At 39.8% G+C, this 17,666-nt stretch overlaps 1 protein-coding gene across 2 annotated transcripts in view; it reads right to left on the bottom strand.

Annotated features, from left to right (window-relative positions):
* Window positions 1-17,666, bottom strand: part of CRHR2 (corticotropin releasing hormone receptor 2) — a 161,012-nt gene that overhangs the window by 109,782 nt on the left and 33,564 nt on the right. The window contains exons 1-2 of one of the 2 annotated variants that reach the window (XM_075044419.1): window positions 2,796-3,251; window positions 2,531-2,650 (exon numbers count right to left, since the gene is read on the bottom strand). In XM_075044419.1, the coding sequence (XP_074900520.1) occupies window positions 2,531-2,650; window positions 2,796-2,913 (238 nt within the window). In that variant the 5' untranslated portion in view covers window positions 2,914-3,251. Of the gene's footprint in view, window positions 1-2,530; window positions 2,651-2,795; window positions 3,252-17,666 lie in introns of those variants that run through there. The other variant, XM_075044412.1, reaches the window with a different exon arrangement.

The following is a 17,666-nucleotide window of genomic DNA, read 5'->3' as shown; positions in this document are numbered from 1 at the left end:
TACACTAGAGATCCTAGGCAGAAATCTTTCGTTGATCCAAGCCATCTCCTGATCAAACCTTCACTTTGCATCTGGATTATTCACCTCTGAAATTTGCAAGAACCATTTCCCATTTTTTATCAGTTTCCTGTGCTTATTTTAGTATCTGCACAAGGTGCACAGTCTAGGTTTTAAGCACATTGAGTCTCATTACAAATGGCCCTCTAGTCAGCCCACAAACTAACTTGGTGAAACCATGCAAGTAAAAGTAGTCAGACCACGTCAGTATTTGGCCTTCCCAAAATTTGGACATATTCTGCATGTACTAATTGCCACATCTTTCAAATCACAAAAGAGGTTGCACCTCTGTATTCAAATCAACCTGCTGTCCTACCGCTTTCCCAAGCCTTAATCACCAACTACTATCGCTCAAGAAGCTACTGATTTTACAAGTTGACTCGAATCTCGGTATAGTCCTTCCCTTCCTTTTCTGCGCCACAACTTGGAGGAGCTACATGGAAGAGTACAGAATCAACTGAAAGCCGCTTACCGTGGCTTCAGTGTACTTTAGTTCTCTGTTGCAAGCTACGTATGCTACCACATCTGGGCACCAGTATGCACTACCAATCAGTCTTGCAGACATACATTGTCTCAATGTGACTACTCACATTTTATGTTGAAAGGAGAAAAATGTCCACTTCCCCAGACTACTACAAAATAATTCTTCAGTATTTCAATAATACATTTTCATCAGTCTTTAATTTAATTAACATGCCATTGTTTTAAGAGCAATGAATTTAAGAAAATTTATTAGCACTGTAATACAAGCATTAGCCACCATTGAGGAGAGGATCAGGGAAGAACTTTAAATCAGGTCATTGATGAACTACTAAAAGCATTAACAGAGTTTATCAAAATAAAATGAGGTATCCAAGATTTTTTTTCTTCCATGCACAGGAAAAGCATTTAAATTCTCTCCACTGTGTTTATGATATAAATAAGGAATCTTCGATAATGCATTTCTTTTTTTTTTTTTTTTTTACCTTCTCACTTTCCTTTTGGAGAAACAAAAATAAGGCAGTGGAAATACTGACATCCCCTACCAAAAAAAGGAAATAGGAAAAAAAAAGGTCATACTTCTTTGAGGTACCTTTTATATGGCTGCTCTTTTATGGTCTATTCTGATACACTTGCTCTTATCTGAGCTGTCCTTAATTCTCAGAAATTTTCTTCTGATCTCAGCCGAGACGGTAAAGGTAGTGGACTACCTGCTATAATCAAAGACAGCATAACCCAGCCCTTTGCATGTTCCCACCTATTTTATTGCAAAGAGCACAGGTCAGAGAATATAGGGTTTGAGGATGATCTTGCAGTTCTCTGAGGTAACTTCCTCACTCTGCTCAAAGTCAAGGATGACAAAAGCTGGTCCCTAAGAGCAAATCTGGAAGAGGGCTTTGTTTTGCATAGCAAATACACAGACCTTTTGTCTAGTTATCTGACCCTTGACACCCAGAGCTGGGGAAAGAATAAATTCACTTTCAACAAGCTAAAAAACAAGGTCTAAGATGACAGGGTCATTCTTTTATGGGACTTAATAAGAATGCTAGCCCCACAAAATTAATACTACCTGAAAATTAGACTACTAATACCTGAGCAACAGTTCAGAGTGAAACACGGAATGAAATGTCCCCACAGTCAAATGCACACTGAGTAGTCTGAAAAAATGAGTGACAAACAAGTGGGTACACATACCTGGAACTAATATGTTAAAAACTCTTAATGAAAGGTCCAAACAGTATTGACAGATAAGGAAAAGGAAATGAGTGCCTGGGTCCAACAGCCTGAATAATAAATTTTTAGTGAGTCATCACGATTGTTTACCTCTAAGAATAAAGCATCAGTTCCAAGAGATTTCTAAGGAGCCCCCATGCTCCCTTGCTTTGAATATTATTTGCCTTATAATATCCTCTACTGTCTCCCTTGCAGTAATGATGCAGCCACTCCAGCCTCATAAGCCAACTGCTGATGAAGTTGCTAAACAGATTCCAGACCTCAGCCTTCTGTTTGTTAGATACAACTTCCAGCCCAGTTTGTCCCCTTGTTCACACAAACAGCCTCTCAAAGGGAGAGTCCTTTCAAATTACAGTTCTTAGGCGTTAAGACTAAGTACTTCACAAGCCAAAGGATCTTTAATTATCCAAATGGCTGAAGCACTGCTAGAAATACATTCAGCTATACATATCTACACATGAACAAGCATACAAAGCACAGTATACGCTCCTTAGACTGCAGAGGATATTTTTGCCTAGATCTACTGAAATACGCTTAAGTAAAGAATCGGTGTGTAAAAGTCTGTGCTTTTGAGAAATCTGCATCATTCCAGGCAGGAATTTTGAATATACAGGCTGGAACGTGGAGGAAATGTTGATTCCCAGGCAAGCACTTTTTTCTTTTTCTTTTTTTTTTTTTTAAATGGAAAATATATTTTGGATCTCCCCAGGCGCCTTCTCAACACCAGATCTGTGAGAGAAAGAAAGGAGTTTTTACTTACTCGTGGTGTTGTATTTGATCCCATTGAAGAACTCCGGGCAGGGTCTCTCTACTAGTTCCCCCGCAGAGGTTCTGGGCCAGCAGGTCCCAATCTGATCAGTGGTGGCATTGCAGTACGGACCTTTTGCATTAAAAAAGGAGACAGAAAGGGAAAAAGAAGCAGTTGAGAAAATACAAAAGTGACACACTTTGCATCACAAAGCAAACTGAATCCTAACAACACTTATAAAGCTTTTCTGAGCCCTGCGCTAGGTAACGTTTCCTACCATCAAAGCCCAGGAAAGGGATAGAGGAACTCTCTAAAAAAGTCTCTTGTAAACGATCCAGGAGGCTGCAGTTGACATCAAATTCTTCTAAGATGAACTGAGATATGGTCACATCCATTATTTGCCCCGGGACTGCTGGACTGGTTCAGGCTCCTTCCCCCTTTTCTGTTTTTTTTTTTTTTCTCCCCTCTCTTTTCTTCCTTTCTGGAAACAAATGAACATCAAGCTGCGGACACCCTGCAATCTTGTGTGTGCGAGCCTCTCTTCCTCCCAGCGTGCTGACAACTTGGCTGAGAGTCTGCGTCTGGCTGTGCAGTTCAATCCTCCAGGCTCTTCTTTGCTTTAAAACAGCAGCTCAGGAACCAATGGGATCACGCTGAGCCCAGAGTAAGGGGTTTGCGTCTCTTAGCCAGCTTCCCTGGTCTAGCAGCTCTCCAATGCCGCCTCACATTGCCAGACTGTTGTATTGCTTTCTCTCCCTCCCTCTTCTCATTCTCTCTCTCTCACACACACACACATGCGCGCGCGGACACACGCACACACACAGAGTTTTATTGTTGGCTTTGGGGATGAGCACTTTTGCAAAAATACTGCAAATTAGAGCCAGGGAGAAAAGGAAAAGCCACCGGATGAACAACTCCGCTTGCTTTTTTGTGAAGCAAAGCAATTCCTGCCTTTACTGTGTGGAACTGAGGATAAGCAGAGATGCTTGGACGGGGGGGGAAGAAGGGACCCAGTCCAGTAGCTGCAGTACTGGATCCTGAGCAGGCCTTGAGAAAGAAAAGAAATAAAAGCTGGGATGAGAGAGATGGTCTGATAGAAGGGAGGCATCAGAACAAAGGAATCTGAAGTGATGACCCACAGGAGAGGCAGAGTGGGGAGAGTGAGAGAAGGGCTGGGAACCCAGCCTGGGAGAAGCAAGGCACAGAGGCAACACATCTTTTAGCCGCTCGTGCAGATGGGATGGGGTGGACAGCAGAGTAGGGCAAGGCACAGAGAGCAGAGGAGAGCTTTGGAATGGAGGATCATTCAGGAGGTGAGGAAGAAAAGGCCACTCTCATTTTCCAGTGGTAGGAGGGAGAAAGCATTTCAGAAAGGATGAGCACCCAGACTGATGCAAGAAGCAAGGGGAAGAGCCTCTAAGCAAGGAAACCATGATGTGGGGAGAGAGGGAAGAACAAAGGGCTTGACAAACTGAGGTCATTATGGAACATGATGAGAAGGGTCTGGGGAAGGGGAAGGATGAGAAGAAGTTTGGTGGGAGCTGCTCAGGTGGTTGGTCATCTTTTAGGAAATCAAAGCTCAGTACAATGGGAACTGGGTGAAGTTCTGCACTCTGGGACATGCTGGAGAGCAGGTTAGACCTAACCAGCCTTTCTGACTTTCTGCATCAGGATATGAGATTAATGCAGAAACAGAAGGCAAGGACAATAAAGAAGCTTTGACAGAAAGAAAGTGATCCAGAAATGAACTCCTGCTTACAGTCTGTGTTCACAGCTTTAGACCAGACATGGTGCTTACACTGAGGTCAAAGCAGTGGTATAGGACTTCCTATAACATCTACATCCCACCCTGCAACGGCCTGGACTTTCCCTTTATTTATATGTAAGATTGAAGGGCTTTATTTTTTACTCTTCAAGGACCAAAAGAGTTTTGTTATCCAAAGAAAGGAAAAAGAAAAAATCACTGGGTTAGAATGGCAAATAAATTAACAACATGTGCTGATGAGAGAACTAGCCAGGACACTATATTGCCATCTGGAAATCTGGAGATTTTTTAACTTTTTCAGATTGCAATGGGGGAGAAGGGAGGAGTACCATCATGAGTTTGGGATGAGTATTTTTGTTTTAAATATGTAAAACCCCACAAAGATAACAAGTGTCCTAACTCTCTAGGCAGCATGATATTCTGAGGCAAGTGAATGCATCTCTCTGTTTCTCTCTCTGGAGCCATGATGTCTTTCCCAAGTGAATGTTCCCAAAATTGCAACCCCTTCTTGAGAAATCTGCATTTCAACAAATTAACCCTTGTCAACACCACCAGATCTCTTTGTTCCATGCTTCTCTATAATGCCCAAAAGCAGATAAAGGATGCTCTAAACCTCTAAACAATTCACAAACATCTATCCCTCAAAGTATCTTCAACTCTGCACTTTAAGCTTCTTCGCTTCTTTCTGACAGTGCAGTTGAGTTCAGAAAATTTATTTTTGTTCCTCAAGCAGAGCCTCTCAGTGATGGCTATGAGATCTTCTCAGAAGACAGCATTTGTCAGCGCCCAATGGCATCACTGAGCCCAGCAGCCATTTCAACTGAGGCAGAACTGATCAGTGAGTAGGGCACTTGTCCAGGATGCTGATAAGATAATCTTTTTCTACTTCTGCTGCCTCTCCGCAGGGGACAAATCACATAGTCTGGCCAAAAGTCTTCATTTCTCACCTACTGTCTGCCTTGTCTATTTTATCACATTATTTGTGCAGCACCTACCACACTGGAATCAAAAACTTGGCTGGAGGCTTTGGGCACTAGAGTTTCCTGAATTTTTGGAGGAATCCATCACTTAATAAATTACAAAAAGAAAGACTGTTTCAAAAATCAACTACTTTTAAATTTGGTAAATGTTTCATGTTCCTAAATGCTGCCTTGTATTTTCCAGCATAAACATTTGAAGATTTTTCAAATGGTTCAGATATTACAGAGTTGAACACTAAGCTGGATTTCATTTCAAAACTGTTCTTTATAGTGGTTAACACCTGAAACAACAGCCCTGGATTAAACTGAATATTTTTTCAGGATTAAGAGAATGATTTCTTCATTTAAGTGAGAAGAGGTAGAAAATCTTCAGTCTAAACTAATTCTTCCCACCATCTTTTCAGTTCAGCTAACTTTAGAAAATCAGAAGCAGTACATATCACACAGATAATACTATTGCATTCCATATATTTAACAACCAAAAAAACCCACCTCACAAATAAATATAGAGGTGATGAACAAATTGTCTAGGAGTAAGTCTGAATGAAGAAAATAATTTATTGTTCCTCAGTCAACGAATTAGCACCATTCTTTAATAAACCCTTCCCAGTTCTACTGTAGCCTCTTGATGAAAAGCTACTTCTGCAACTTTCCCTGGGTACAATCAACTACTTAGTGAAAGTTTCTCTCTGGCTGGATCTAGTCAAATCCTGACCATGTCAATTTGACTTATTTGATGTGAAAATGTTGCTCTTTATAAAAGAAGCAAACACAATGAAATGAAAGATTGACAGAAATATTGTAGCTGATGACACTGCTGATTCTCTGCTGGTGCAGTATGCCTCCGTGATGCATCTAATGCATGTAACTACTAGATCTTGCCAGGCAGTAGGTAGCAGATGTCTACCTTAAAAATTACTGAGTAACCCAAGAAAGCTAGTAATTGCACTTAGCAGGCAGAAAAACTTTGTCAACTTAAAAGTAGGCTTGTTTCTATGTGGTGGTATTCATTGGTTTGTTTGGGTGCATATGCAAGACATAAGCACAACCAATCAGTATAAGAACATCTGAATATGCAAGGTTATGGAAGTGAACAAGACAGACAAATAAACATGTAAACACACACAGAGCTCAGTAAACCTCTTTTACAGAAGAGATATTGGAAAGTGATCTATAGCTCTTCTAGTAAAGGAAGGAGCTCTGCTCATAAATGGGACACAATATTCCCTGGTAATGGAAATTTTTATATGCCAGCCCTTGCACCACTGTTACACAGCTGGTTTCTTAATCTCCAACCCCACCCAAAGTTGGTAGAATTAGCCAGAGGATGGCTTTTAGTTTGCCCCACTAACAGTGACTAACAAGGATGATCTTGTGCTGTTTAACCAGCAACACCAAAACTCGGCTCTATGCCAACTCAAGCAGCCAACATATGTGTTTGTGTGGGGTGACAGTACCTCCAGAACCAGCCGACTGATCCTTGGTCATGTCTGCTAGAGGGACCTCTTCTCCCCAGACACTCAACCTCCACAAAATCAAGAGATCACTATATATTTGTGATACAAATACCCAATACCCAATTGGGCACAGCAATACCCAAGCTGGGTATTGAAAAAAAAGAAAGAAAAAAAAAAAAGGGAAAAAGGAAAGAAGAAAAAAAAAGCACCAGTTCTCTCCTCATTTCCCTTTGTCAGAGAAAGAAAAGACCACTGTACCTCATCCAGCCTTCTTTTCCCACTACAGTAATGGTTTTATCGCCCGTTTCCCTATCCATTGACGTGAAAAGCTCGTGGTTTCTAGGCACAAGTCACCATCTCTTCTGGTATACAACACAAGCTTAGGACAAGAAATGCACATCACTCATCAAACAACCTGGTTACACCAATACCCTTTTTATTTCAGTTCCATTGGCTTTCAGGGATTTACCTCACCAATATGGAAGTAACAAATGGAGTCACAGCCTGAGTACTGGCTCTTTAGGTCTCTTTAATCCAAGTAATTTCACATCCATACTCATCATCTAACACTATAAATTGGTCTGTTAACACAGTTATGGATCTGTGTTTGGAGCGTCAGAGAAGCAAGACAGCTACATAGCCAAATAACTCATTCAAAAGTGCGCTATGGTCTGCAGGCCAAGTACAACGCCTTCTGGTTCAATCTCACTTCTGTCCGGCCCTTATGGTGTTAATACATGTTCATGTGAAATGCCATGAGCACTTTATGATGTTTATCACATCCTCAGGAAGGGAAAGAAAAGTGAGTTGAATTTCAAAGAAAGGATTCCCTACCCCGGTTTTGACGGAAAAATGGCAGACAGAGAGATAGATGAAGGAGAAGGAAGAGGAGGAGAAAGAAACATCTGTCTTATTTGTAGAAATGAAGTCTTTAAATCCCCAGAGGACAATCAAGAGGCAGAATTAAGATTGATGGCAGAAAGACAGGGTCATCAACTGATTGATTGTACAGCCCAGCTGATCTAGTTTGGAGTTTAGTGTCTACCTCTACATTTGCCTACCTCTACATTTTTGTTACCTTTAAGTATGAGGCAGGAGGGTTTCAAATGGCACAGTAAGTGTTTTCTCATCTCTCCTTTATGTGTTTGAAAAATGTCCCCCAGTAATCCTTAATTGTTGCAATGTTCTTTCAGCATCTGACTTTAAAGTTAGTAGGACTATTCAGCTAGGTAAGGAATGCAAGACCATACACTTTAAGGAAGGTACTAATTTACCAGAGTGGCTTCTGAACCTTAAACCTGAAGGCCCTCCTTCTCAACATGCACTGCAAAACTGATCTGACTGCACTTTCAAATGCAGTGACAATGTGATCATTACCTGGTAAATACTTATCTTCCCTTCTCATTCCAGGTATGCCAGCAATGAATGTAAACACAATTTTCAGAGTGGGAACAAGACAGCCTCTCACCATATGGAGCAAGACAGTTCAAGCAGCAAGAGATTGACAACAGCTTAAAGATCTTCCCAGACAGTACACCTCTAGAACTACCATAGGAATGTCATATACAGCTATCTTTGCCACCTCATGCTATGGCTTCTCAGAATGAATTATACTCTGCTACATGAGTAGATTGTTAAAGAAAACCACTTCTCAAATGAGTACTACCCTTCTAATCAAAATCTAGTCCTTACTGCATGTACTTGAAATTTACACAGCATGTGCAGAGTTGCAAATTGTTGTATGTGGAGAGGAATATGAGACATAGATAAATACAGATCTTTGTTTCTGTTGGTCAACTCATTTGTTAGAAACAGGAGACATCCTTTATGATGCTAGAAATGAAGTATGACTGTAGTGAGCCGAGATAAAATTAAAAAATGCAGGTCTGTGGTGATGAATCTTTGCATCTTTATTGATGTTAGAAAATATTTACTGTGGGTGTAAAAAGAATCAACAGCATAAATAATAAATGGCTTGTAGCTACACATTAATATATGTCTTTCAGCACATTAATACACTTGTTATTCTCTACAGCTATAAAACCTGTACGAGTGAATCATGTTACATGAGACAAATGATGAGACATTGCAGGGAGATTATAAGAACACACAAAAGAACCAACGTTGACACACTCATAAACTGCCAATGTTATTTTTTTTGAAGTGAAGTGTTTTGGGTGAATGTGCAGAACATCATCTACCATATGAGAGCACAGAAATATGCGTTCCAGAATAACTGTGATTTTACACACCGTCAAATTCAGGGTCAGCACTTCACAGACATACAAGAACACAAAGGACCCATTTTATACATTTATTTATGCCTGGCAATGGCCCGGTCCTCTGTTTACGGCATAAACAAATAAAATAAAATAAATAAAAAGAGGGGTTAGGTCACATCTGAACAAATGATGACCATGATGATGTGTCTCATTGGTCCCACTTCCTTTCTGTTACGAACAATGGGACCATTGCCAAATAAGATGTATAGAATCAGTGGTCTTGCCCTGCTCTCCGCCTTACAATATATTAGGCAACAAGGTTTCTTGTGGCTTAATTCAGGACGTGCCAGTCAAGGTTTTGCTCTCTGCCTCCCACTCTGCTTCATTGTGCTGACTTTCAGTGCATGGTGGGAAGATCTGAGCAGTCATCCCATATGGTCTTAAGCTAGGAGGAAGCAGAGAAAGAAAAGGTAGAGGGTAATAAAATGTTCAGAGGTCAATCCCCCATTTCCTCTGAAAACACACAGACACTCTGCATGATAATTGACTTTGAAACATCATATAGCTCAGAAAGCAGAGAACAAGGTAAAAATAACATATGATCATGTTGCCCAGTATCCTATCTCTGACAATGACCAAAATCAGATGCTTCAGAAAATGATTTAGCCCACCAACAAAACCAGCATGCTCCAAATTACCATGATCTAATTACTGGGGCATCCGAAACAACTTTAACATATGCAGTAAGATAATTAATTCTTTGGGTTATGGGTCTTGCCTTTATTGCCCAGCATACAGCATTGTAGCTACCGTATTGTAACTCATAGTTTTAAACCATCCAACTCATATTTGCTTGTTTTTCTGAGAAGCATCAGCAGTCTGGCTTTGAGACCCTGGGCTAGTGGCTTATGTACTCCTTTGGGCATCTCTGCCCAACCCAGGTGCAAAATTTGGGAATTGTAACAAATTTAAACACTGCAGAGTAGCCAGCTCTCAGATTCAGATTTCTTTGACACTCTGCTTTTCATGAGGTATCTAAGCTGCCATTATAGCCAAGGAGGATCTAGATTTTGATTCAACTGCCCCAAAATACATATCCAGCACCATCTGAGATACTCTAGCATATCTGAGATAGCTACATGAGGCTGGCGGATAAACACAGGACCTAGGGAAGACCCACCCCTTCTGAAGCAGCAGCTGGAGGCCAGGGATTTTGTCCTCAAGCATCTCAAATGTTCTGGGACACCCGTATCTAAGCAACCAAACAGAGCCTCAGATATCCATTGATTATAAGGGCTGATCAGATCTCACTCGAAGATATGTATGCATGGGCACATAATCTTGAAGACTTAATCTGAATTCCAGCTGCAGGATGTATCAGTGCACACTGCTCCTCTAAATCCCCACAAGCGCCTCACCATTGTCAAACTCAACAAGGAGCAACAATAACAAATTTTCTTATAAGCATTTCATCTTCTAATATGTAACTCACTCCACTCAGGCTACTGGATATTAGACTCAGCAAAAACTGGACCTTCCACAGAAGGGAAGAAGCCCACCATCAGCATGTTGCTAGGGAGAGTATTTCACTATTATTAGGCTTTACCCTATGTAATAGATTTTTATTCCTTATGTTACCAAACTTGAATCCTTCATAAATGTGGGAAACCTCCTAAAACACAAACAAAGAGTAGCACAAGTAGCAGCCTTGTAGAGCAAATGAAGCTTTCCTGACAATTTTCTTCTCTTGGTTGAACTGTTATGCTTATAACATCCTCTCAGAGAGGAAAGAAATTCTAGACATGTCACATCTCTCACAGTATCTCCAGTGCAGATGCCTCCAGAGGTGCCAATCAACCTAGGTTTCCTTTGCAGCTAGTGGAAAGAAATAGGAACTTTTAAAATACAATTCACCAGATTTATTGTAATCACCTATGTTAGGATGAGATTAATTTTGCCCTCAGTTCCATCCAATACCCTGAGTAGATCTCTGTCTGTAAGAGGAACATATAACAACTTAGACTGATGTAAATGTCTGCATTTAGTCAAGTGAATCCCATTCCAGATGCCTAGAACAAAGACTGAATTGTTTGCTGAGCTCTTCCCCACTGGCCCAGAGTACCTTGTCTCCCTAGAGCATTTGGCAACTGTAATCCCATGAGTTTGGGCCTATCATTTCATGGGAGATCAAACAGAAATATTTTAATTTAACCATACCGAGAATAAAAATGTCCTGTTATGATAGGACTAGCACAATGCTAGCAACATATCATTATGCTTAGAGATTCCATGTCTTAAATTTAACGTAATTATTTACAAGAGGAAACCAATACAATACAAACACTGTATAATAGATTTGGAACTCTCTGCTAGCCAGCTGATTATTATAAGGACTCCAGGACAGTCGGCAACCACCAGAGAAAATGCCTGGAAATTAAATGGAAGAAATCATGAGCAGTCATGCCAACTTCAAGAAGTGAGACAGTAGTCCTCAAGAGCATCATTCTGTAACAGATAGTGAGGTAGGGTCCAGTCACACTAGACAGAAGCTGGAATGATTAGGCATGAAAATGGATTATCATAATATTATTAGGGCAATTATAACTGAGGAAAAATAACGACTCCCTGATTTGTGATTTGCAAAGAGCTTTCAAACAACTACCATATGAGGTTGCAGCCCCAAAAGAACAGAACGGGTGGAAGGACATTATCTCTGTAGCATTAATTTGTGCCTCTGTCTAGAATCAGTGACCCTTGCTATCTATGTCATTTTGGCTACCTCCTGGGATAACAAATCCATCTACCTCCCTTCAGATCTCTTCCCTAGCTTGACTCACTACCCTTTGACCTTTTTATTACCAGGGCCACTATTTCTGATTCTGTACCACAGGGTACCTCAGGTCTTGCATAGGTATAGGCTGGATATTTGAGAAGTCCATAGCAGCAGAGGGATTCATCTCACCTCATTTCAGCCTTCTCAAATTTGGGTGTCTAGACTAAGCCAGGTATCCAGGCTCTCTAACAGTCTCCAGGGAAATGGCCACTTTCAGAGAACGATGATTCATTTAATTTGAAGATTAATAACACTTAGATATTCTATTTAGTAGGATGTAATTCAGCCGAAGAGATGGTTAGATACACTTCTATTTTAGACAGAGCTCTCTCCTGCCAACACAGCACATATCTGAGATGGATATTGGAGCTGTAGATATAAGTTAGGCATAAACTGAAGAGGACAAATCATGCAGTGCAGCAGTTTCAAAGTTAAAACAAAAATGCCTACATTAAGCTATCATGCCAAGATAAATTATATTAACTACTGTTCGTAGAGGTAGTTTGATGGGGAAGAGTTCCACTGAAGGCAGAGAAACACTTCCATTTCATTCAGCCTTGTGTACTATGAATTGTATTAGGGAACTACTGTACACACACACACTCATGCTCACATACAGCAGTTTCTGAAAAAAAGTAGCCCATGTGATCATATTCATTTGTTGCACAGTATGCGCAATAGAAAAATGCTTTAAGATCATTCAGGTCACACAGCTTAAAATTTTGTGTAATAAAAATGCCCTGTTCACATTATAGTGACACACTGTAAAATACTGAAACATATGCATTAGGCTTATCATTAGCTTTGTTGGGTTTTATTCTAAGCATGCCCATCACTGGGGGATATGCTCTTTGGTAAAGACTGTTTTCTTGTTCAAAGTCAGTTTCATTGATGGGCTCTTTGGTGCTTAAACACTGCTTAAATTTAAACCCGCACCTAACTTTCACTGACTTCAGGAATTAAGGAGGAGTTTGAGTGGCTTGGTAAATAGAGGTAATTTGTTGAACTAGGACTTAAATGCTGCTTTGTTGAAATGCACACATATTTGTGCATATATTATGTTTTGCCTTGAATTTTATTGGTCCTGTATAAAGCTTATAGAATCTTTCATTCTGAAACATGCATTTTGAGCCACCTGTAAACTAACTGCATCCATTTTATGGATGAGAACTTTCACAGTAAGAATAAAACTTGGAAAACAGTTTAAAGCCTCAAAACCAATGTTTTTCTGTTCTTATCAAGTGTTTAGATAGGGAGAGCTCAATCTATAACTCGTTACATCAGCATTGATTACAGTGGATTTTTACAAAAGCCAAGGATCAGTCCCTAAGAATTCAACGCAAAACAGCTGAAGACTGAAATAAGCACTAACATTAAAATAGATTTATTTCAGCATAGATGTAAAATACATGTAACTGTCATCAATTAAAATAAAATAGCTGATATTGAGATAGATATTTTAATAACAGGTGCAGCAAAAAATTAATCCTGGGAAGTGTGGCACTTCCAATCTACTTGACAGCACAGCTGGATTTCTTTTCCTATAACGTGTTAATCTGTTTTGTATTTGGTAAACTGCACATCTCATCCCAATGAATATTAAAGAAAGAGTTTTGAGAAAACATGTAACATTCTGATTAAACATTTTGTCATTCATATGCTCTCACACTCAATTGCAAAGAGAAGATAACTTATCATCTTATTGCTAAGCAAGTGCTGCTTCTCTTATGGACTCATCAAATCTCCTCATTAACCTTTCAAAATCTCCTACCTCCAACCACAGTAGCCATTTACGATGTTGCTAATTGGCAGTTTTCATAAGTAGATGTCAAACTCTGCAGACTGATGCCTGGAAAAGATATTCTTTTTCAGCACTTCTTCCCTTCCCCAGCTAATAAAATCATCAGAATCATCATTTACAGCAATATTACATGCAACAAGCACCTGGTCATCACAACTTTGCCTTCGGGGGCTATTTAATGAAGAAATCATTATTTTTTGTGAAAAGATTTTTTTGCAGTTATTGCAGACTGAATACTAAGAATTACTTCAGTGAGGCCCAAATTATCTTCATGTTCATTTCCTGCAAAGTTATTAAATATAAAACCTATTAGTTTATCCCTAAAGTATTTTCCTCTTCACGCAAATAGCCCTTCCTAGACAGAAATGATGAATGAATAAATACATACTATTTCATTCAGGGAGAGACAGAGAGTTTGTCAAGTGGTATGGAATTCTTCTGGATCAAAGGACCAATGTAAGCAGGATATAAGTCATTCGTAACAGGACTGGAAGTTACTACCTTTGAAATATGTAGCACATGTTTCTCCCCCTAGTTTCTAGACTTGTTTGGCTCACTGCCAGAGCAATGTTGGTTTCTTTTGCTTGGCCACTGGAGGGCTCTCCTAATTCTCCATTACTGCAAAAGAAACATTTGATTGAGTTTTAAAACATAATAAAAGAAAACCTGTTTATAGTTACTTGAACACAAAAACCCCCAACAACCAAAACAGGAGAGTTAACTAGTTCATACAAGGATCTGCATGTGGACAAAGTGTGTATTACTGCCCCTTCTTCTTCAACAGCAAAAATGTCACTACAGTAAGAGATTAATTTCACTGAACAGAAAATTTCCTTTTACACACAAGATTATCAGCTGCACAAGAGATTACAGGTTTGAGATGGAAAACAAGGTCTGTCCTCATCACCACATCGTTTCACTCTGAAATCACTGCACAATTCAATTCATTTTTTCAAGTAAGTGTGCTTTCAGACCTCTGTCATCTGATTTCCAACTTATTTCCCCATCTCGAGACCAACTTCCCTGGCTGTTTCAATTTGCTCCTGATGGAAACACTGATGGATCAATCATCCTTTTCACATTAATGCTGCTCCCGTGGAAAGAGGAGATCATGTAAGGCTTTCCGTTCCCCTGTGGGCAGAGGCACACTATGTCCACACTGCCATGAGTACTTACAGACTATTGCCAATTAAGAATTTCTGATAAAGTGTTTCTATTTTCCTGTTTGGGGTTTTTTTTTGTGATCAAAAGGACTGAGTTAGTTAAAGCTTAGTTATCTTGTGTAAATGGGATAGTTTGTTAAATCTTTTCTTAGGGCAGTATTTCCAGTGTCAAAATAAAAGACAAATAGCTTTGACCATCCCAAGGGTGGACTTTCCCTTGTCATGAGGAAAACCAACTGTAGGGACCTGTTTCACTCAGTTTTGCCCCATACCTTTGTCACTCACTGCTCAGCCAAACTCTCAGGTATATCCTAAATCAAAATCTCTTTTCTCTTTTCCCTGACCCCACCAAAGTGAACTTTATTTACATGCAGAGAGCACAGCAGCTTTCACAGGCCTCATGGGAAGATGTCCACCTCCAGAAGGACCCCAGCTTGAATAAACAGCCCTGACTGTGACCATTTTATCCCAGATCCTTTGAGATACTCTAACACAGACAGAAAAGCTACCTACGATAATGGACATGGATTTTCTTGGCCTCTGTAACTCTGCTTCTGTTTTTGAATATGAGATTAGCTAGTTGGGCTGGAACACCCTAGGGGTCATTTAAATTACACTTCAATAACTTGGTCTGAATTCCATGGGATTTTTAGTTTGCCAGGTGACAGAAAATGTAGATAGGAGAAGAACAAAGGTATAAATTCTGGAGCAGGCGTTTACATCAGTTTCCTAGACTTTTTTGAAAACTGCAGTTTCCTGAACGAAATAAATGGTTGGGATCCTTAAATTTTAGGTGTTGATTAGCTTATCCTAAAGGCCTTTATGATATCATTGGTGTATTACAGTTAATAATAATATTTCTGTGCTTTGACCTGCAGTAGGTCATCTGCAAACAAGACTGGAAGCTCTGGGTGAGAAGACTCATATCACGTGCATGTGCAAGCAGTCTCTGCCAGCAAGATTAAGTGCCTGGACTCCCTTAACAGCCTATGAAAGAACTGGGCACATCTCATTATAATGTGTACATTTAAATCAGATGAATGTATAAAAGCTACAGCAGTAGCAATTGCTCATAAGAGGAGCCTGAAGTGTCTGACTTAATTGCAGCTGTCTACACTATGCATATCTGAAGTTAGGTGAGATGAATTCTTTTTCCACTTCTGATTACGAGCAAAGGTAATTCCTCCAATACAGTCTTGTGTGTTTAATGTTAAAATTCCAGACCCCACTGAAATCAATAGCTGAGTGTTCCTCCACACCAAGAAAGCCATGGTTTCATTTGAAATAACCTTACTTTATGGAGATGAATCACAGAATCATTTAGGTTGGAAAAGACCTTTAAGATCGAGTCCAACCATCAGGAAGAACAGCCCATTTTACCCACTTCAGAAAAAAATTAATAACCTCCTTACAAGAAACTTCTGAGAATAAGAAGCAATTTGTATTTTTTAGAAGAAAACAACACTCTTCTTCAGAAGAATTGTACTTGTTTTTATGGATTATGTTCCCTAAAAGTCTTTGCTGGAGGCAAAATCTGCAGAAAATATAAACCAAGTAGTCCATAAAAGAACTGATAGATGGTCATTGCTCAGGCCAGTTCTCCTCTCAGTTACAGATGATGCAGATGGGATCATTTGTCTTAGTTTAATAGTCTATAGAGTAGCTGTCAGTGGCAGAGAAATCTCTAGGCTCCGCTAAAAGTCAAGAGGGATCTAGTCAGTGCAGTCAGTGGACTCTACGGGATGATTTCTGTCACCATAAAGAAGATACTTAAATTGGGTCAGATAAATTGTCTTCTAAAAGTTTCTCTTTCCTACCATTAACTATAAAGGCAACCTGGGCTGACCCGCTCACTGGGACATGTCTGCACTATAAACGTCTAAACATAGGGACAGGGATCCCATCTGTAAGGAATATAAAAGAAAAATCAGGCCTAGAAAATCTTTCCTGTAAAAATAGCCTCAATTTGTGGAGAGCTGAACACTTCCACTGGGGCCTTCTTTGCTTTTCCTTTCATTTTTGTACAATTTTCCATGACAATCTTTATTATGGCTACATAAGAATCCTGTTCCTAATCACAGTGTCTTTATTTAACAAATGTTTGGTTTTCACCAACCAATAGCACCAAGAGAAAAGTGAACAATGAGTTAGAAATAACTTCCACAGGTTTACTCATATATAATTCAAACAGCATGACTTTGGGTTTTTAATCTCTAATACTAGCCATCATTTGGGGCCTTCTGATGGATAGGCCTTGACAAGCCAGACAAGAGAACCAGCATTGCCCCATGAGACCAAGTGCACTTTTTCATTTCATTGGTATGTGTAGCTGTGTCCTGCTCCCCCAAATAACCACCAGAGTCTTTGAAGTAGGAAGTACTCATGCAGATAATTATCTATATTGCAGAAGAATTGGTGTTCTTCATAGGAGTTTGCAGAGATCAAACTAAAATGATTTAACCCAGCTGACAACTGCTCATGCCCAACTGTGGGCACAGGCAGAATGAAAAGGTGTCTTGATTGTGCCTTTAATGTGTTCAGTACCTGTAGCACAGAGTTAGAGTAGGCTGTACACCCTTCATGTGAGACTGACCTTTCTGTGATTTGCTTTAAGCCTAATATTAATTGAATTTGGAAACAACGCTGTCTCATGTTACAACCCAGCCCAGTAAAACACACTGTGGAAAAGCTGAAACAATAGCTGTCTTCATATACGGTATGTTATATATACATATATACAGTATACATATATGTATATACTGTAAATGGCCATAAATGCACTTGCTGACTTCACAAATTAATGGTCTGTGATCAAGCATGTGGGAGGCTGTAACAAACTAACCAGCTAAACAAAAGCACCAAAACAACCCATTTTGCCCCATTTTCTGCACCCAGTAGGAGTTGAACTGCTCAGGACTAAAAAGTTG

The sequence above is a fragment of the Buteo buteo genome, chromosome 2, assembly GCF_964188355.1.
Source record: "Buteo buteo chromosome 2, bButBut1.hap1.1, whole genome shotgun sequence".
NCBI lineage: Eukaryota > Metazoa > Chordata > Aves > Accipitriformes > Accipitridae > Buteo > Buteo buteo.
The sequence above is the reverse complement of the archived record's forward strand: the minus strand, read 5'-3'. Positions and strand labels throughout refer to the sequence as shown.